The following is a 22,078-nucleotide window of genomic DNA, read 5'->3' as shown; positions in this document are numbered from 1 at the left end:
ACAAATGAAACTCTTATGTGAGATTATCATTTTTAATTTTGGATAAATTGCTATAATACTAGATGTCAACCACTAAGCCAAGCATGGGAGGGAGGGATAGGGAGAGAATGGGGTGGGGATCGGGTGGGAGCTGACTGGGCAATGTGTGCATGTATGTCTACAAAAGTATGTATCCCACTATGATGTATTAATACAGTGCACCAATTAAAAATTAAAAAAAAAAAAAGAAAAGGTCCCTGTAGGCGGTTATTAGGTCATCAGAGGATACCTCAAAGGGGCTTGTGGGACCTTGGCCTCCTCTTTGGTCCCTGGTTCATGATATAAGTGATTTTCCTGTTACATATTCCTTCACCACAGGCCTAAAGTGACAGGGCCAACTCATCATGAATAGGACCTCCAAACTGTGAGTTAATTAAACCTTTCTTCTTTGCAATTTATTTACCTTAGGTATATTGTTATAATAATGGAAAGCTGAATAACACACAACCTCCACCTCTATACGTACACTATTGTATGTATATTGTATGTATAGGATTCATACAACAGTGTCAATATTCTTATCATCAGAAAATAAAGATATGTGGTATATCCATCCATAGCCTTAACAAAAAGTTAAATTGCTTAAAATTTGAATTGCCTAACTTTTCCTTGCAAAATATATGTGTAAAAGAAGCATTCTAGAAAGAGTCATTTTATTCTATAATGTCTTATATTTTCTGGGTATTTCATGTGTAAAATTATCAGAAAAGCAAGCTATTTGTACTGCTGAACACACTGACGTTGAGTAGTTAATTTACTTACTGGGCTTTTTATTTGAATTATAATAACAATACATGTTTCTTTAACAAAAAATTAGAAAATAAAAAACTAAAAGAATGAACAACTCTCCATATCCCATTTGCTATCATTTTGGAAGAATTAAAGCATGTCTAGGCCTTGGGAAATGAAAAAAATAACAGTTCTATTTTGAAATAAAAATATTATGAAGATCAATAGTTCAGACAAATATATACATATGAAGTTATCAATGCTTATTTCAATATTATGAACTGGGAGGGGGAGAGAGAAGAATGGGATCCACAGAGCAACACATTGGGTGTGTGCATGTATATTTCTATTGCATTAAACCTAAATATAATGTATAATTACAATGTGCATATACATGTATATGTATATGTACATATATGTATATGTATATATATACATGTTGTATTTTCATATATATGTATATATATGTTGTATTTTTGTGTGTGTATGGTAAAAGGAATTAAACTCAGGAGCATTCTGCCCATATATATTTTTAAAAGTAATCAGCCAGCCAGATGTGATGGTGCATGTCTATAATCCTAGTACCTGAGAGGCTGAGACAGGAGACTCTCGGATTCATAGCCAACCTCATCAATTTAATGAGGCCCTCTGCAACTTAGTAAGACCCTGTTTCAAAAATAAATAAATAAAGCCGGACGTGGTGGTGCACACTTGTAATACCCGTGCTTGGGAGGCAGAGACAGGAGGATCGCACAGGTTCAAAGCCACCCTCGCTGGCTTAAGAAACCCTGTTTTCAAATAAAATATAAAAAATAGGTCTGGGAGTGTAGCCCAGAGGCAGAAGGGTTCCATCCCCAGTACCACCAAAAAAAAAAAAAATAATAATAATAATAAATAAATAAATAAATAATTAGAGCTGGGTGTGTAGCTTAGAGGTAGAATGCTCCTGGGTTCAATCCCCAGTAACAACACACACACACACACACAAACACACACACACACACACACACACACACACACACACACGCACACACACTCAGTCATGTTAAGTCAAAGACAAAATCCTCTTTCTATACTCTTTATTAAAATATTACAATAAGCCAGGCATGGTGATGCACACTTATAATCCCAGCATTTGGGAGGCTGAGACAGAAGGATCACAGTTTGAAGACAGCCTCAGTTGCTTAGTGATGCCCTTTGCAACTCAGTGAGACCCTGTTTCAAAATAAAGAATAAAAAATAGGGCCAGAGGTATAGCTCGAAGGTAGAATGCCCCTGGGTTCCATCCCTGGTACCCTCAAAAAATTAAAAAAATATATTACAATATACAAAGAGACAATGAGTATACAGCCAAATAATATAAAAAGCAAGTATTATAAATTTATAAATATATACTTATTTTTCTGCACTTGGTGATAGTTGTATTTGCCAGTATTTTAAAGTTTGCTTTTAGTTTTACTTTTCATTTATTTTTTTTTCACTTCTATAACTATTCCCCTCCCCCCCACACACAAAGATTCCGCGAGTCATCCATCAGGAGAGGGAGGACTTGGGCAGGACACCATAGTCAGTATTCCTAGGTGCTAAAAGGAACAGTATAGCAGAGAGTGCAACCAGGTACCTAACATATTACCAGCAGGATGGGAGAGAGGACAGAGAAAACATCAAGAAAGGCATTCTGAGAGTTGGGTGTGGTGGTGCACACTTATAATCCCAGTACTTGGGAGGCTGAGACAGGAGGATGGCAGGTTCACAGCCAGCCTCAGCTACTTATTGAGGCCCTCTGCAACTTAGTGAGACCCTGTTTCAAAATAAAGAATAAAAAGAAATAAGTCTGGGCGTGTAGCACGGAGGATGAATGCCCCTGGGTTCAATCCCCAGTACCACAAAAAAAAGAAAAAAAAAGGGGTCCACTCCGAAGTTTGGCTAAGGTCACCCTGAAATTGCTCTGAACACAAAACTAAGATGCTCCTGTATCCTGGGCGACCAAGGTTTTCCTTTGGCAATTGATTCTGCTTGATCACCCCCCCCTTAATCATCTCCTAATGATGCACTTAGTATCTAGCTGGGCTTTGCTATTACCTCTCATCTAGGCTCGTTCCCTGTTCTCAGAGCTCCTGGCTTGCCAGGAGAATTTCTGTACTTCATTTTGGTTCTAGGGGAAATAATAAAGAAAGATGAACTAAAAATAAGCCGTAAGGTTCTGTAAACACTACAGGATCATGGATACTTTCTTTTGTTTGGTCACGGTGGTATTCCCAGGGGCTAAGCACATAGTAGGTGTTCCTTCGAGATATGGTGAGTGGATAAAAAGCACTCCTGTGGGTCTGGAGTCGGGGAGAGCAGAATCCATCCCAGATGACTCGGATGGGATGCGTGTGATGGAGGAGCAGCTTGTCGAGGGCTGGGGAAGGTGAGCAAGCATGGCTGGTGGGCAACCGGGGCCACGGCAGAGGCAAGTCAGGGTCACCCTGGGGCTGAAGGAACAGTTGTTTATCTTCAGTTCTATGTAGCATGAGCTATGATAAGAAACTGTGTTTATGAAGGGACAAAACTGTACCTAGAGTCCAGGCATTAAAAGTAGGAGACAAAGCCAGGCCTGGTGGCGCATGCTTGTAATCCCAGCATTCAGGAGGCTGAGACAGGAGGATGCAGGTTCGCGGACAGCCTCAGCTACTTAGCGAGGCCCTTTGCAACTCAGTGAGACCCTGTTTCAAAATAAAGAATAAAAAATGGGCTGGGGGTGTAGATCCGAGGTAGAATGCCTCTGGGTTCCATCCCCAGTACCGCCAAAAAAAGAAAAAAGGAGAAGAGAGAAGGGAAGAAGTATAGGTGGGTGGGGTGGTACATGGCTGTGAGCCCAGTACTTAGGAGCCTGAGACAGGAGGATCAAAGGTTGAGACCTCATTCAATAAAACATAAGGCTGGGGGTGTAACTCAAAGGTACAATGCCCTGGATTCCATCCCCAGTATTGAAAAAATAAAAATAAAAATAAATAAAGAAAAGAGCTGAAGGTGTTGCTCAGCAGCAGAATGCCTCTGAGTTCAGTCTTCAATACAAAAAAGAAGAGAAAAAGAAAAAGAAAAGGAAAGGAAAGAAAGAATCCCCGCCCTCCACTCTGTCTTTCCAAGTCCCTCCTATTGCCTGAACCCAACTGTCCTTGAAACCAGCCAGGGAGCTGAGCGGTGCAGTTACTAGAGGTCAGTTTCTGGGGCACAGAACCGGACAGAGGAGGGAGGACATTTGGGGGAGGCCCATGTGGAAAAACCAGCACAACACGACCTCAGGTGCGCAGGGAATTCAGTGTCCATTTCTGCCTCTTTCCATCCTGGTTACTCTTAGAGATGACTTCCTTCTCTTTAATAATAACAACCATTTTGGTATTGTTATTAACCTGAGTGGGAGTTCATACAGTGTCTTTCAAGAACTGGATACAAGATTTCCTGGGGACAGTACATTGGCATATGGGTTTACTCCTTCCTTAGACAAACGCTGGGTTCTCCTGGCCTTTGGGCGTGAGGGCTGGTGCATCTTGTCCTCGGCTTCAACCTGATTGATGTAGGAGATTGCTGGGACTGAAGTCGAATACTAGTTACCTGATTAAGATGTTGGCAGCCTTCAAATGAAAGTGGTCTAATAATATGTCCTAAAGCATTTTTTTTTTTTGGCTTGAGCTGTGGCTCGGTTTCCCCAGGCACAAAATGAAGAAATAGTCCAGAGAGTTGATGTCAAGATGAACTAGTCTTTGCTGATACCGTTTTGAAGGGTTTTTTTTTTCTATAAGTAATTGTGATACTTAGACATTAATGTTGCTAAGCAAACACATATATTATGTAAAATATAGCTTCCCAAAGACATACTAAGAGGCAAACTCTCCAAGGAGACGGAATGTATGTATGTGTGTGTGTGTATGTATGTATGTATATACATTCCATATATATATATATATATATCTTATATATACATATGAAAACAAAATAAAATACAAAAAAGCAGTCAGCAACCTAACCTTTTCTAAAACAGAAACCTGGCACAAATGGAGCTTAAATCTCCTGGGGTGCAAATTTCCAGAGGTGTGACCTTTGGAAATTAAGTAATTCCTGCAATGCCTGTTGTCTGTCTTCCAGGACATCTTTGATAAGAGCTATGTGGCCGCCACCTCTGTGATCTGTGGGAACACTCTGTGTACTGAAGGGGCCTCGGGCTGTAGCCTTTTCTCAGTAACATTTGCAGGGACGCCTCCTCTGTCATAGCGTAACTCCATACTAACCTGTCAACCCATCCACTGGGCTCCCTACCAGGAGGACACTTACTGCACTAGTTGTGCTTCAGTTCCTGGGACAAGGATGTGCATTATTGTTGCTTATCCATCTTTTGTTTCAAGATAGTTGTAGGATTTTTTTTTTTTTTTTGCTCTGAGTATTTTGTGAAATTCCTTTTACCCCATTGAGCGTCAGATGCAGATGCCTGAATGCAATGTAAAGGGGCACGAAGGTGTGTTCAACAAGAGCACCCATCCTTCCAAAGTACAAACAGCCTGTTGACCAGCCATGGGGGATCTAAGCTGAGTTGGGGGCTCATAGTTTAAGGGTAATAGATTGGCACTGATGCATTATACCTACAAACCCTCTAAAACTTTCCAAAACCATTGGCCAAGGCTAAGCATACCATTGGCTAACACTGAAATGGAATCTGAATGTGGGTTTCATAAGCACTTTGCCATGAAGGCATAAACATTTTATTTTCAAATGTCTACAAGGTTTCTGCTCAGAATATGTAATACTGCCTTTCTCCATTTTTTTTTTTTTTTGTACTGGGTGTTGAGCCCAGGGATATTCTATGTCCCAGCTACATCCTCAGCCTTTTAAATTTTGAAACAGAGTACCAGGGTCTTGCTACATTTCTAAGGGTCTTGCTATATTGCTGAGGCTGGCCTTGAACTTTTAATCCTCCTTGTCTTAGCCTCTTAAGTACTGAGATTACAAATGTGAGCCACCATACCCAGCTTAGAGTTCCTGTTTTTATTTATTTATTTATTTATTTATTTATTTATTTATGTCTTCATTTAATGATACTAGGGGTGGGACCCAGGGGCTTTCTACCTCTGGGATATATCTTCAGCCCTACTTTATAATTTATTTGGAACCAGGGTCTCACTAAGTTCTTGAGAGCCTCACTAAGTAGCTGAGGCTGGCTTTGAACCTGCATGATCCTCCTGTCTCAGCCTCCCAAGCGCTGGGATTACAAGCATGTGCCACCATGCCCAGCAAGTTCCTATTTTTAAATGGTATCTGTATCTGTATGCTTTTTTTTTAATAGGGTGGTATCATTTTTGTAATTTTTAAAAGTTTCTTTCTAACTTTTATAGCTATCCTTTACTCACATATTTAAAATCCCTCTTGAGTCAGCAAAGCAACATCAAACCAATGCTAAGTTGTCCATGCACAATATTTAACAACACTCAATTACTCCATTCTGTATGTTACAGTATGAAATGCTTCTAAGTTCTGGTTTGCAAAATTGGTTGGCTTAAATCTATTAGGATGCACAAATGCAACTGGACATTATCCTACATTTTGGCTATAATTCTCTAGAATAGTAGAAAGTGCACCGATCAGAGCTCAGCTATCAGCATTTAACCAACATTTCAGCCCCTTAGCTTCTTCATCTGCAAAATACCATGGGCAAAACAAGTGATATGCAAGCTAGCTTCTGGATAGAAGGTTCTAGGATTCTAATTTGATGCTCTAATTTGCTCCTCCTTATTAAAAATAGTAAAATATGAGTTTAAGTGATGGTGAGAGGGAGTGTTTAACAGTTCCCATGGTATTACCACTTGCTAGTTGATATGAAACAACTTGTAGTTCAATAAAAGTACACAGCCAAATTCAGCGACCAAACACAGCTGGACCTTAGGGTAACTTGGTCCTATCTCCCATGTTCAACTATATAAAATCCACCAGAAAGATGGACTGGTGGGGCCGGGCGTGGTGGCACACACTTGTAATCCCACTACTTGGGAGGTTGAGACTGGAGAATCGCGGTTCAAGGACAGCCTCAGCTACTTAGTGCGGCCCTCTGCAACACAGTGAGACCCGGTTTCAAAATAAAGAATAAAAACAGGGCAGGGGGTGTAGCTCAGAGGTTAGATGCCCCTGGGTTCCATCCCCAGACTCGCAAAAAAAAATAAATAACAATAAAAATAAAAATTAAAAAATCAAAATAAATTAAAAAAAGAATAAAAAATAGGGCTGGAGATGTAGCTAAGAGGCATAATGCCCCTGGGTTCTATCCCCAGTACTGCAAAATAAATAAATAAATAAATAAATAAATAAATAAATAAATAAATAAATAAAATCCTGGCAAATAAGGATTTGAAGACAGAGTTCTTTTTCTATTTAGGATTCAAATTAAGAGTAAACAAAAAGACTGAGGCTCATAGAATGGACCAGGTGCAGAGAACAGGTCACAGAGTTCTAGAATTTACCTAATCTAAATATATCTTTCTACTCTGAAATGTGCTCTTTGGGTGTTGAATTGAACTCCTGGGACAGCGTGTAAGGGAAAGGTCCTGGGCCTGTGGTTTAGGAGAAAAACATCAAAGCGTCTAGAAGTGTCCCCTCCATTAGCATTCTCTGTTGGGTCGTGAGTTTGCACATCCACAACTGTTGAAAGCATGGTTTATCCACACTGTGGCAAAACCAGCCGGTCCCAGCCAGGCCCCTAAGAGTACAAGTCAAGACTAGAGGAAAAGCTTCCCTCTGTAAAGGATGGCTGTCATCGTCTCCAGACACTATATTCCCCATGTCTTGTTTTTTATTTTTTTCCCTGTGCATCTGGGGATGGAACCAGGGGCATTAGACCTCCAAGCTACACCCCCTGTCCTATTTTGTTTTCTTTCTTTCTTTCTTTCTTTCTTTCTTTCTTTCTTTCTTTCTTTCTTTCTTTTCTTTTTGTGGTACTGGGGGTGGAACTAGGGGCTTTTATACCTCTGGGCTACATTTCCAGTCCTATTTTATGTTTTATTTGGAAACAGGGTCTCACTAAGTTGCTGAGAGCCTCACTAAGTAGCTGAGGCTGGCTTCGAACCTGCGCGATCCTCCTGTCTCCGCCTCCCAAGCGCGGGGATTACAAGCGTGCGCCACCACACCTGGCTCATATTCTTTATTTTGAAACAGGGTCTCACTAAGTTTCAAAGGACCTCACTAAGTAGTTAAGGTTGTCCATGAATGGCGACCCTCTTTTCTCAGCCTCCTGAATGCTGGGATTACCAGTGAGCTCCACCACGTCCGGCAACTTTTTGCTGGGATAGGTGCACATTATTTAAAATGTTAGACCTGCAGGACTTTTAGGATAAAGAACAGCTTAACTCTAGGGTGGACCACTCAGGCCCCGGGAAAGACAGAAGCCCCTTGCTGATGTGTTTTCCTCAATCGTCTGAGGCGGGAAGAGGCAGGAGCCTTCTGTTTTTCCAAGACTGAAAAACCTGTTTCCACAAGGCTGGATGGACACCCTGTCTCCTCCCGGTGACTCCTCAAGAGACATAAGGGGAACTAATTCTGGGGGGCTCACAGGCTAACTTCCAGCTCTGGGGTCTAAGTAGGCTTCATTTTATAAAGAAGGCAAGCATGTTTATGATTGGATTCCAAGACCTCTAGTGAAATCGCCATTAAAGTTCTTTTTCCTCTTGAATTGCGTCTTAATTTTTAGGGCACCCATTCCCAAACTTTTTGGAGTTGGGACTCCTTTATACCCTTAGAAGTTATTATTTGACTTAGAGCTGTTGACATTTACTATGTTACTCATTAAAACTGTACAAAGGTAGAGCCAGGCATGGTGGTGCACGCTTGTAATCCCAGTACTTGGGAGGCTGAGACAGGAGGATGACAAAGGTTCGAAGCCAGCCTCAGCTACTTAGTGAGGCTCTCAGCAACATAGTGAGACCCTGTTTCCAAATAAAATATAAAGTAGGTCTGGGAGTGTAGCCCAGAGGTAGAAGGCCCCTGGGTTCCATCCACAGTACCAAAACAAATAAATGAATAAACAAATAAAACTGTACAAATTTTAAAACTTTATTAATTCATTTATAAATAATAAAATCTATTTATATTACATATTTTTATGAAAATCACTGTATTTTTTAAAGAAAGCATTTTGTGAGGAGAGGGGCTATATTTGTTGCATTTTAGTAAATATCTGTAATATCTGGCTCAGTAGAACACAGCTGGAGTCTCATATCTGCTTTCATAGTCCATGTGTTGTAATATGTTGCTTTGGTTAAAGTTATACATGAAGAAGGATTGGGGTATAGTTAGTTTAGTGGTAAAGTGCTTGCCTAGGATGCAAGCACTTGGGTTCTATCTATCCCCAGCACTGGGGAAGCAAAAGTGAAGGAAAGAAAGAAAGAAAAGAAAAGAAAGAAAGAAAGAAAGAAAGAAAGAAAGAAAGAGAAAGAAAGAAAGATGTAAAGAAAATCCAGGCCCGCACACAGATCATGAGAAGAGTGGATAATAGGTCAATAGCCTTTTCAGATAATTGTGGATATCCTTTGTTGATAGTACACTAAAACTTGATGGTGGTAGTTTCTTAAAAGAGACGTATAAGCCGGGCGTGGCGGTGCATGCTTGTAATCTCAGCAATAGGAGCCTGCGACAGAAGGATCATGGTTCATTGACAGCTTCAGCTACTACTTAGTGAGGCCCTATGCAACTCAGTGAGACTGTGTTTCAAAATAAATAGAATGAAAACTAGGGCTGGGGGTATAGCTCGGAGGTAGAATGCCCCCGGGTTCCATCCCCAGTACTGGGGGGAAAAGTGATTTACAGTGTGGAATCATAAATGATAGCAATTAATGTTTCCTACATGTTTGCACTAAAACCTACTGGTCTTGTACATTGAATACTTAACTAGAGTATGATTTAGTAACATCATGCCTTGGTCCTTTGGAAAAATGTCATTCACTGGGTTACGCAGATCTTCCAAAATGTTAATACTATGTTGAAAAGTCACATTTAATAATGTCACCATGGATTTCATTTAAAAAAATTCTAAGTGTTAGGAAGCTGTTAAACTCATGGTAATGGGATACAAGTTATCTAAAATTCTAATTTTTGCTTCTACATGCAAATATTGTCATTGCCAAAAAGTACTATGCATTGTTTTTGTTAAGAGTATAGGCTCACTTCACTACTTTTTTTTGAGAAATATCTGAGTTTGTCATTCCTTCAAGTAAAAATAACGTCCATGAAAAAGCAACCACTTCAGGCAAACTCACAAGAGATTTCCCGTCAGGCAACTGATGGCTCGGGTATGCAGAAGTGCTACATATGCACCTACCATGTTGCCACAAAGATTATTTGAAAGTATCAACTCCAGAGTCAAGAGTTAATAAAGTCATCTGGGTGTGGTGGTGGCGCATGCTTGTGATCCCAGTACTTGGGAGACCGAGATAGGCAGATAGCAGGTTAGAGAACAGCCTCAGCAAGTAGTGACGCTCTCATCAATCTAGCAATTCATTCCTTCCTTCCTTCCTTCCTTCCTTCCTTCCTCTTTCTTTCTTTCTTTCTTTCTTTCTTTCTTTCTTTCTTTCTTTCTTTCTTTCTTTTTTTCTGTACTGGGGATGGAACCCAGGGGCATTCTACCTTTGAGCAACACCCCAGCCCTATTTTTTATTCTTTATTTTGAAACAGGGTCTCACTGAGTTGCAAAGGGCCTAAGTAGCTGAGTTTGTCCTCGAACCGCAATCCTCCTGTCTCAGCCTCCCAAATGCTGGGGTTACAAGCCTGTGCACCAGGCCCGGCTGAGACCCTGTCTCTAAAGAAGAAATAAAATCAGGCTGGGGGTGTAGCTCAAAGATAAAATGCCTCTGGGTTCAATCTCCAGTACCACGTACACACACACACACACACACACACACACACACACACACACACAGATTTAATTAAGTTTTTTTACTGCTCCACAAAGGAATTCTGAAATGAACCTCCCTATTTTTCTTCCTCTGGGTGAATGGTGGTGGGGAACTGAACAGTTCTGAATACACAGTGGTGCCCCTGGCGTGGCAGGTGCTAAGGGCCCAGCATTTCACCTACTGGCAACATCAGTAGGAATGTCAACACCAATAAAAAGGCAAATAACATTGTAGCACTATTGTACAAACCAATAAAAAGGCAAATAACATTGTAGCACTATTGTGCAAACAGTTGCGAACTCTCAGACCCCTCTGCAGACCACACATCACTCTAGGGGGGACGCTCACTGCCTCTTTCCTCCCTTCTCAATACTTGGGCTTCTGTGGAGTTTATACCTGGAGAGCAAGGACTCATGAAACAGAATGCACAGCTTTGAGAAAATATACCTTAATTTCACATTTGAGAAGTGATGGAGTTGGGGGGTGAAAAAAGTACTATGACAACCGAGATAAAGTATGGTTTGGGCGGTGAATCACACATAATATTCCCATCTTATGACTGTGGTCAACAGTAATTCAATCTAATGGTTCATGGTCGGTGCACCCCAAATTACTGATTCAATCTTGATTTTGAAATCCAGTGTAATAACCGCCGGTATTCATCTTCCTAATATTTTAAGTTAGCCTAACATTGAATTAGTTTGTGTTCCCCGAGCATACAGCAATTAAGGGTGAGATGCAAATGACCTTGAAGACTGTTTGCTACCTCAGAGATGCCAACCTGAGATTTCCGCAGAAAATGTTCTGTCCTTATTTCCATTTTCTATTGTTATATACCACTTCAATAATTTTGGGAAAGAGGTGGAAGTATGAAAAAAATTCAATTTAAAAATGCTTTTGGCTGTTGATAAAACACCTATATAATTAAAAGTTGACAGCATTTGCCTGCATGCCTTTAAAAGGTCGCAGGAAATGTAGTATGCTTTGAGGAAAGGCCTAAAGTGTGTTTTCAATTATAGTGTACTAAGCATTGTGAAGAGCCATAGCAATTCAGGGAAAGGTGGTGGTGTGTCTGCAGAGTAATAATCTGTCACATCGCAGCCAAAGGTTCTAAGGGAGCATACCCCTCATCAGGTGTGAAGATTCTATACAGGCAGGGAAATGAATGGGTCTACCTGGCATCAATGAGCCTTGAATGATCATTCAAATATTAATTTCAAGCCTAATACTATCCATGCTAGTTCAAGTCCAAGTCATGGCAGATGGAATTGGATCTAAGTTGAGAGACAATTCTATCAACTTAATATATAATAATGCAGGAAAACTTAGAGACCAGTATTTTTTTTTTTTTTTTTTGAAGCCGACATTGGGGAAAGACTTGGTTGAAGGGTGACGCTCCATTTAAACTTGACTGCTCCTTGTCTGGGTTTTAGATTGAGTTGTAGCAGGTGTTCAAACCTTGCTTCAGAGAGCATTGTCTGGCGCTGGGAAGCTGGATCTTTGGAGGGGAGCTGGCTGGGAGGGGTCATCCCGATTTTGTCAATGAAAGATATTTTTTGGGAGATAATCTATTCTTTCAGCTTCTCTACTAGAGGTGCACAAGATAAAGCCTTCTTGTTATTTTTAAAGGGGGTTAGACTAGAACTTAACCCCCACGGCTCTCTTCAACACCCTTGGAGATTTCTAAGAGCCTCAAAGAGGCATTATTAGTTATTCATGGCAACTTATAGAGCGTCATTTTAATGTTCTACATTTTTTTCCCATGCCTCCACCTTCTTTGATGAAAAAATCTATTTAAAAATTGGAAGGAAAATATTTAAGATAATAAGATGATGAGTCAGAGTTTTTAAAAAGCTCAAAAGAGAAGATGTAGTTAAATAATGTACCTTTTTAGGTTTTTAGCTACATCTGACTCATGACATATAATGTATTCCGCTAAGTTCAAAGTTTTCTCTTACAAAGAGTTTTATGAAACAACTCTTCTTCAGACCTTTTTTTTTTTTTTTTTACTCCAATTATAGTAGCAGGTTTTGGAGTTTAAATCATTAACAACCTCCGAGTGAACTTCTATCTAAATGACTGCAAGTCACAAAGAGAACGGTCCTTTCACCAACTACCTTTTGTGCTGAGACCCATCCTTTTCTGTTTTTTTTCCCCCTCTTTATGTCTGTCTTTGAAGCAAGATGTGTGATTTGTAAGGTAATGAAAGTATATCAGTTAATGAAAACTGCTATATTGCACTCATAATACACACTGGAATCGCTTCAGGGTAAACTTCATACACCTGCATTGTAGCAGAAGTAAATTTCAGGAGTCAAGATTGCTGTGTGCCCGGTAGAGTATCGTGTAGCAGTTAAATCAGCCATAAGGGGTGACCTATCTTACCCCACCCCCTTCGTGAAGGACCCAGGACCTGTGCTTTTCACGTAGGTAGCATGATTCCTGTTGCCTCCACCAGATACCCCCAAAATGTGGGTTCCATCCCACGAACCCACTTACTGATCTCACCATATGGTTATCTGTTAATTTTTTTAGGATTATTATTTTTTATTGGAGTAGCTTTGGGAGGTTGTGTGTGGCACTCGGTATGTCCACCTCCATCACTTTAAGACGGAGAGAGAGAAATTCTATAAGGGGACCCGAGCCCGAGGAGTTAGGATACAGGAGAAAACGGAGCTGTAATAAACAAAAGAAAAGTTAAGAGAACCGACTATCTCCTTTCGGAAGGGGGGGGGGGAGAAAAATCCAGTAAAAAAAAAAAAAAATCCAGTTTAAAAAAAAAAAAACAAAAAACAAAAACGAACGCATCGTTGTTTAAAGAGTGGGGAAAGTTTCCCCCCCACCCCTGGATCGGGCGACTCGCGGGGTCCAGGGGAAGCACCGCACCCCGCGCCCGCACGCGCCCCCCAGTCTCTCCAGACCCAGCGGTTGTAAATCGGAGGCTGAGTCCGCCCTGGGAGCCTGAGGGCACCTTCCTCTGCTGTGTGCGCGCGCGCGGGCGCGCGTGTGTGTGTGTGTGTGTGTGTGTGTGTGTGTGTGTGTGTGCGCGCGTGTGTGTCTAGCTCTCGCTTTCAGTCTGTGCCTGTGTGTGTGTGTGAGTGTGTGTGTGTGACAGAGAGGGAGAGAGAGAGCGCGCGAGAGGAGAGAGCGAGAAAGAGGGGAGAGAGAGAGAGAGAGAGAGAGAGAGAGAGAGAGAGAGAGAGAGAGAGAGAGAGAGAGAGAGGAGAGCGCGAGCGAGCCGCCGCCGCTGCCCTTTGATCCCAACATTAGTGTTAGGGGCTCGGAGACACCGAGCGCGGCCATAGACACCGCCGCACCGCACGCATTTATTTATACCTCCCATCACACACGCGAGCCAGGGCGCGCACACGCACACACGCACACACACACACACACACACACACACCTAGCAGATCCGTTCCCATTGAAGAATATTACGCTCGGGGACAAGCCAGGTGCACGACCAAAAATTAAAAAAAATAAAAAAAGGAGAGAGAGAGAGAGAGAGGGAGAGAGAGAGAGAGAGGAAAAAAAAGGAAAAGAAAAAAAGAAGAAAACCTCTCTTCTGGCGCCAGGGAACAAGCTCCAGCCCAATTCACACACCGGAGAGAGGGGTCCCCTGCCCGCCCCCGCCCGCGCCCCGCAGCGCCGGCTCGGCCCCCGCAGGGCTCGTCTGATCTCCTTAACCACGGAGGAGAATGTGAGACCCGGGGAAAATGCCCAGGAGGAAGCAGGAGCAGCCCCAGCGCCTTCCCTCACGTAAGTCGCCCGCCGCCGCCCGGGCCATTTTCTCGCCGGCCTCTCCCTTCCCTGCGCAGCCCGCCGCCTTGTTTGCTGCGCTAGTTTAGGGTTACAGAGGTGAAGCTGACAAAGACACAGCCCGGGTTACTCCTCGCCGAGGTCTGTGCCGAGGCAGCCATGTTGGTGATGATCGGCCCGTGCCCTTTCCATCCTCTCTTTTTCTTTCTTTCTCTGCCCCCCCTCTCCCCGAGCTCGGCTTCTCCCCGTCCCTCCCTCGCGTCCCCGCTGCGGGTGCCGGGGGAGGGGGGCGGCGGGGAGCCGGGGACGCGGGCTGGGGCTGGGGGGCGCCGCGGGGGGGGGCGAGGTGGGAACCTTAAAAAAATCTCACGGCCCCCCGGGCGCCCGGGGTGCGGGTCGGGGCGCGCGGGCGGGCGGGGGCGGCGCCATGGCGGTCGGGGGCGCCGGGCGCGCGGCGGGGCCGCGGGGGGGGGGGTCCGTCTCCGGCTAAAGGTTGCGCCGGGGTGGGTCGGCCCCGGCCGCGGCGGCGGCGAGGGAGGAGGAGCAGGGCCGGGGCGGCGAGGGCGTGGGGCCCCGCACCCCCGGGCTCAGCCTGCGCGCCCCCGGGGACCCCGCGCCGGGGGCGAGGCCGGGCGGGTGCGGGGCGCCCCCCGGGCGGGGGCAGGAGGCAGGGCGGCGCGAGGTCCCTGCAGAGCCGCGGCGCGGGCGGAGGGCGGAGGGAGGGAGGGAGGCCGGGGGAGCGAGGCCGGCGGGAGGGAGGCCGGCCGCAGTCAGGCGCGGGGTCGGGGGGAGCGGCCGGCGCGCGGACCCCTCCCCGGCCATCCCGAGCGAGAGCGGAGTCCCGGACCCGAGAGCCGCGCCCGCCCCGGCCGCCCCTCCTCCACCCGCGCCCCCGGCCCCCTCCGCGGGTCTTTGCGAGACTCTTAACTTTTCCCCCGCCCCCACCCCCCCATCCCTCTCCGCGGCGAGCGTGGCGAGATGCAGCCGGAGCTAAAAGTGCAGGAGAAAAAAAAGCAACTAAAAATATCCCCCGGGGCCGCCCGGCTCCCCGGGCGCAGGGGCGCGGGGGCGCGGGGGCCGGGGGCGGCGGGGGAGGGGCGGCGGGGGGCCGGCCGGGGAGGGTCCGCCCGCCGCCCCCCGCCCGCGCCCCCCGGCCGCCGGGCCCGCTCCGAGCCCGAGCTGCAAAACCCGGGCTGGGGGCGGCGCGGAGCGGAGCGGCCGACGTGGTCGGTCACCTGAAGTTCAGGGCGGGTGGGGGAGGGCTAAGGTTATGGAGTCTGGGCTGGTGTGCGGGTGGGGGCCGCGCGCTTCCGCCGCAGACGGGCGGCGCGATCGATGCCGCCGCGCGGGGCTCGGGCCGGGGGCCGGGGCCGGGGCCGGGGCCGGGGCCGGGGCAGGGGCCGCCGCCGGGGGCGGGCCGCCGCTCCGCTCCGCAAACATCTCTTTTCTTTCTCCTTCCCGGTACGCAGGGAGTCGACGCGCAGGGCTTGGGTTGTGCTTTTTTTTTTTTTTCCCCTTCCTTTAAAAAAAAAAAAAAATGCCCCTGTGCAGTCCTTTCTTCGCCTGCCCGCTAGAGGTTCTGAGGATAATATCACATATGTAATATATATGCACATAAAATCGCTCGCGGGCGGCTGCGTGTGTAGGGAGATCGTGTGCGCGAAGGAGGCGGCGGAGCCGGGGAGGGCGAGCCGGAGGCTCGGCGCTGCGATTCACAGAAAACTCGCAGCAGTTGGGGTGGAGGGAGTGCGTGCACATGGCCGGCTCGCCGCCGTGCCCTGCTCTTTTTTTTGGGGGGGGGGGCGGCCGAGAAGGCAGGGATGCCGGGGCGGGGGCGATGGGGGAGTCTGGCCCTGCTGGACAAAATGGGCTTCAGTGTTCTCTGCGAACTTGTCCGTAGATGGCAACTTGGCAGCTGATGCAGAAACAGGGGCGGCCAGGTTATTTGGTCATTTTCCTTTCTTCTCCTCCTTGCTTAAAAAGAAAAATGTTGGCGGGGTTAAAAAGAGGGTGGGAGAGGAGAAGGGATTTATCTGTTTGGGCTGTGCCGGCGGTGGACCGCCTTCCCTCCCGCGGTGGAGAGCGCGGCCCGGCAGCTGCAAGCCTGCCCTGCCGGTGACCTTGACCCTGACCTCGGGCGACTACCCTCTGTCTGAGAGGAAATGCCGGCTCCATTTTAGCTCCTGCGCCTGGTGGGCCCCTCCTGCGCCTCGGTGTCTGGTGATTAAGTTATCTTTTTGAGAGTGGGCTTTCCCACCCTGTTCTCTAATTGAAGACTGTTATCTACTCACTTAAAAAAAAAATCGCCTCCCTCTTCCGCTCACATAAAGAAAGCCACTTTTACCAAAGTAAGAAGCAATTTACCTTTGGAAACACCTTAAACGTCCCTCCAGGTTTTAAAGAGAAGCCTTAAGCAGCGAGGCTTTCCCACTTACCTTTGCATCGAATGGGTTTTTATGGACGTGCGCTGCCTGTTCTAAGCGGGGTTTACACATGTTTTATAAGCAATTTGCATTTGGACTAAGAGCAATTTCTGGGCAAATGGTGTATTTTGCAATTCAGGCACAGTAACCCGACGCTTGCTAAGTGGTGCTGAGTGAGGCTTGGAGAAACTCGCAAGTGGTACCGAGATGTAATAAATATTGACTCGGGGAAAAAGTAGCATTAATTTCTAGTTAATATAGGATATAATTGCAGCCCTACGTCCTAGTTTCAGTGATAAACTCTTGGTTGGTTGGTTGATGTGTCAGGGAAGGAGTTTTCTTTCCCTGGGTGACTGTGTTCTATCAAAGTTAAAATATAGTCAAGTCTAGGGATTAAAGTTGAGTCATCTCAGGGTTTTAAGTTATGTGGAGGCAGATTTAAAAGTTAACCCTCAAAGAAAAGAGAGATGCGTGCGATGTTAGGGGTAAGAGTTAAGGGGAATGCACGGGGGTAAAATGATTTTAAAGTCAAAGAACCCTTCCGAGAAGATAGAAACATGATTAAAGTCATTGTTGATATGTTATTTAAGAAGCTGTAGGATCAGGCCTGGCGGCACATGCCTAAAATCCCAGTATTTGGGAGGCTGAGAAGAAGGATTGCAGGTGTGAGGCCAGCTTCAGTAGACTAGTGAGGCCCTCTGCAACTTAGTGAAACACTGTTTCAAAATTTAAAAAAATCAAGTTGGGGGGCCGGGAAGTAGCTCAGTGCCAAAGCTCTGGGTTGATCCCAGATTCCAAAAGGGGACACACACACACACACCTTTAAAAAATCAAGTAGGGATGAGGGTGTAGCTTAGAAGTACAGATACTTAGGCTCCACCCCCATGTCTGTCTGTCTGTCTGTCTGTCTGTCTGTCTCTCTCTCTCTCTCTCTCTCTCTCACACACACACACACACACACACACACACACACATGAGAAAGGAATGTGTAAGACCTGTGAACACATTTATGAAGCACAAATTAGAATATATGAAAGAGAAACTTGTGAAAACTGAATCTCTAGAAAATTTGAAACGCTCTCTGCTTCTTTTTGGTCTATCCTGGCCTCTGCAGCCCCTAGTAATGTGATCAAAGATTTCTAAAGCATAAGCCATTCCTACCTAGAGACTTTCTGTGTGTTGGTTCTGGTTCTCTCCTGTTGGATACAATGCTACCCCGGTCCAGTGTGGACCTGCAAAGCCCGCAGCCGCCCCACTTGACCGCTCAGGCACCGGGGAACCTGGAAGTCCCACCTTCGAGTGGATTAGTCCTGGAAATCCAGACTAGCACTTGGTATTATCTGATACCAGCCTGGGGTGAGCCTCAGCCCCTGGCACAGAGTCCCAGCAATTCCCTAGGCTGGGCTCGGCCTGCTAAGGTTTCCTAGCTCCTTCTGTTCCGCTAGACACCCCTGGGACTCTTCCGAACTGAATTAGCTTTGGAGATGGGCGAGCCTTTAACCTGACACTACTAACTGAAGCCCTGGGTTTCTGATTTAAAATTCTACACAGTCATTTCCTCCTGGGCTTCTGCGGTGTGTGTGTGTGTGTGTGTGTGTGTGTGTGTGTGTGTGTGTGTTACATGGGCCTCATATATATATGGAGGAGGATTGCAGGTATGAGACCAGCTTGAGTAGAATAGCAAGGCCCTCTGCAACTTAGTGAGACACTGTTTCAAAATTTAAAAAATCAAGTAGGGGGCTGGAATGTAGCTCAGTGGCAAAGCTCTGTTAGTCCTGGGTTCCCAACAGACAAAAAAAAAAAAAGAACCCCTTTAAAAAAAATCAAGTAGGGCTGAGGGAATGTGTATGTATGTGCATATATATACATACACACACACACACACACACACACACACACACACACACACACACATATATATATATATATATATATATATATATATATATGTATATACACACACATATGCAGAAAAAAAATGACCTGTCCTTTTTGAGTGGCGATCCTACTGAACAAATCAAAAAGAAGTTTTGTGTAAACTTGAAGCCCCTCCTTCCCCCAGCAAAGGGTGTTAAACCTACACTATTTTTGAGGGGTGACTTTAAAAATTATTATCCTAACCAAGCATGGTGGCCCCTGCCTGTAATCCCGGTACTTGGGAGGCGGAGACATGATTACAAGTTCGAGGCCAGCCTCAGCAACTTAGCAAGACTCTTAGCAACCTAATGAGACCCTGTTTTAAGATGAAAATGGGCTAGGGGTGTAGCTCAGGTAGAATCCCCTGAGTTCAATCCCTAGGACCCCCTTCCCACATTATTAATCAACCCAAACACTCTGTTTAAGTAGTTTGGAGCAATAATGATTATTTGGGGACTTTACTGTGACTGCTTCTGTTGATGGCTCTTTTACTTTTAATGGAAAAGTTCTTTCCAATAACAAAGTTCAATGTCATGTTAAACAAGTCTAAGCAGTCCTTTGAGCTCCTTCGGCACATCCTTATCTTTTGCAGAGTCCTGAACCACACACCTTAGGAATGAGTGTCCGCCCAGGAGAGGGACGCTGCTAGGCCAGGGGCTAGGTACTCTGTGAACATGGTTACTTTTTGGGGTCACTTGTATCAGGATGAGGAGGGACATTCTTTTGTATTTATTCATTGCGTCTACAAAGCCTTTGACCATTGGCCATCCTGAACTTTTAAGATTTCCACATTATCATCAGCTTATCTACAAACATATGAGTTTAGATCCCATCTTATTTATCATTGGAATTTGCCTGATGCCTGTTCCCAAGGGGGAGCACGAAGGAAAAGCTGACAAAACAGTTGTTTTACTGTTCCAGTATTTTCACAGTTTACGCGGTTGTGGGTGAAGACAAGAACAGGTTCCTGTGTTCTTTATTAAGAAAACCTTACAAAAATTCTCTCTTGCTTTCTAATAAGATTGGAAACCAAAACAACTGGACAGGAACAGAATCAACCTTTCTCTCCTCTCTCTCTCTCTCTCTCTCTCTCTCTCTCTCTCTCTCTCTCTCTCTCTCACTGTCTCTGTTTTAATAGTTGTATGAGTCTTTTTATGTCTGATGAAAGAGAAGGGGCAGCAGACTTAACTCTTTCCTCCCATTAGTTATTATTTTTTGCAGTCTCTAGGCAGAACCTCTGGACTAATCATTGGCAACAAACACATGGGGAAATCTTTCAGTGTGAAGTGGCAAAATACTTCACGGAGCCTGTCAGCCAGGGCTAATGATTCCGAGGTACCAAATAACAGTTTAGGGGGATGCCTGGCACTAATGCCTCTGTCTTCTCTGAAAAGAACATCCATGGATTGCTAATACAGCAAGGAGGGCCCCATCGAGTTTTTCTGTTGAAATACGGAAGATGGCTCAAAATCACATTCCTTCTAATGCTTCAAAACAGTTTCTAATAAAAAAATTGATTTTTAATTTATCTGTGTGCTGCCGTCTCACTCTGGAGATGACACAGCTGGTGTGAGTTGACAGGTCTCTGCACAAAGTGTTAATAAATCATGCTGGAGAAGTATAAATTGGACAGCTTTTGGCTAGTGTTAGAGCTTGCTGTGCACTTGGTATTTTAGAGTCTTTGAACGGCCTCTATTAGGAGAGTTCCAAGAGAGGTGTGGAAAATCTCTGTCTTGGGAGGCTTGTAAAATTAAATGGACAGAGGTTGTGGACACACCCCAGGCCGAGTGTGTGTTGGTGGAGTTACCCAGCAGGCTTCTCCTGGAGTCAAAAATTGATTTAAAAATATAAGAAGTCTTGTTACTATCAATCCGTTCTTGTAGAAGAGGCTAGGTCAGAAATACATGGTGCTGGGCTTTGCTGGTAAACTAGCGTATGTAGTCATCCTGCTAGTTTGGGTTCAGGTTGTTTGGGATGAGTTAGTCTCACAAAAGAGAAGAGTTCTTATTCAGTGTTGCTCATCCTAAGCACTTAGATGCAAACTGGTGTCTTTGGACTCAAAGATGGTGGTCTGGTCCCAAAGATACGAAGATGGTCTAGTCCACGGGGGTGTCTATAAACAAACACCTGATGTCCAGTAATGAGTAGACAAGAGACATTTCTTGCTCACAGGTCTGGAGGTCGGGAGTCCCAGGTTGGGGTGACCACCGATTTGGCGTCTAGTTAGGATTCTGTCTCTGTGTCCACGATGACGCCTTCTCTCTGTGTCTGCACGTGGTTTTGGGGGCCACTAAGCTTCCTTGGGCCTCTTTTACGCACTAATCTTAAGCATCAAGGTTCCGCCTTTATAAACTAAATCATTGCCTAGTACCTCTTAATACGGTCACATCTGGGGATGGGAACTTTGCCTGACAGACACTGAGACCACGCTCTAGGTGTGAGGATATGTCGGAGAAGCCCACATTCTCTACTCCGTGACCCTCCTCGGCGTCTGACTGGTCACTAATGCCATTCTGTGAAAGTGGAAGGGGCAGCGTACTACTGCGACCAGGTTAATACATCCTTTAGCCTCATTTAAAAGTCGCTGTGTCCCTTCTTCATTTTAAAATATCTGCTGGAGTATTCGAGGAGGAGAAGGAAAAAAACAAACAACAGGCCGGCGCTGATCTCTCCATTCTGAGAGATGTATTAGTAATTTTCTATAATTTAATCAGACTGGTCGCAGAACCATGATAATGAGAGTATGACCTACAAAATAGGACTTTGGGGTGTGCTAAAGGATTTCTAGCATAAGGCTTTACCAGACCATGGGTGTTGTGGTAAAAGAATAGATTTTGCATATTTTTCTGTTGTGGAAAGAAACCCAGACCAAGCTTGGTAAGATGTGTGAGTTTTGGTTCTTCTGATTTCATTCCTGTTTGGGGTTAGTTCCTGTACTCTTAGGCTCACATGTCAGGGGTCCAGACTGTGGGTGCTGATGCTATCCTCTTTCTGATGGACTCTTGTCTCCAACTGTGCTAGGTATAGCTCAGTAATTTATACCATCTTGGGCTAAGTATATACAACACTCTATGGTTCCTGGTAGCCAAGATGTCTTCTGTCATATTTTATCAGGGGAAAAAAAAAATCACACGCCCAGCACAGACCTTAGAAATAGCTGAGGGTACTTGACCGGCTTTCTATCCACCCTCGGCCTTCTGTTGGGGGGCAAATTTTGTATTTCTAGCCTCTGTCTATAAATTATATTTTTATGATATTGGAAAATAGTGTATGACTAGGTGCTGAAGCAAGGGCCTGTCA

General features: G+C 45.1%; 1 protein-coding gene across 1 annotated transcript in view; it reads left to right on the top strand.

The window, feature by feature from the left end:
- Positions 1 to 14,395: 14,395 nt before the first annotated feature.
- ZNF827 (zinc finger protein 827) overlaps positions 14,396 to 22,078 on the top strand; it is a gene marked incomplete at its 5' end in the record, with an annotated part of 185,189 nt that continues 177,506 nt past the window's right edge. The window contains one exon of the mRNA XM_080697091.1: positions 14,396 to 14,438. Within this exon, the coding sequence (XP_080553217.1) occupies positions 14,396 to 14,438 (43 nt within the window). The remainder of the gene's footprint in view (positions 14,439 to 22,078) is intronic.

Source organism: Muscardinus avellanarius (genome assembly GCF_963383645.1).
Source record: "Muscardinus avellanarius genome assembly, chromosome: 6".
NCBI lineage: Eukaryota > Metazoa > Chordata > Mammalia > Rodentia > Gliridae > Muscardinus > Muscardinus avellanarius.
This window is presented reverse-complemented; position numbering and strand designations above follow the sequence as displayed.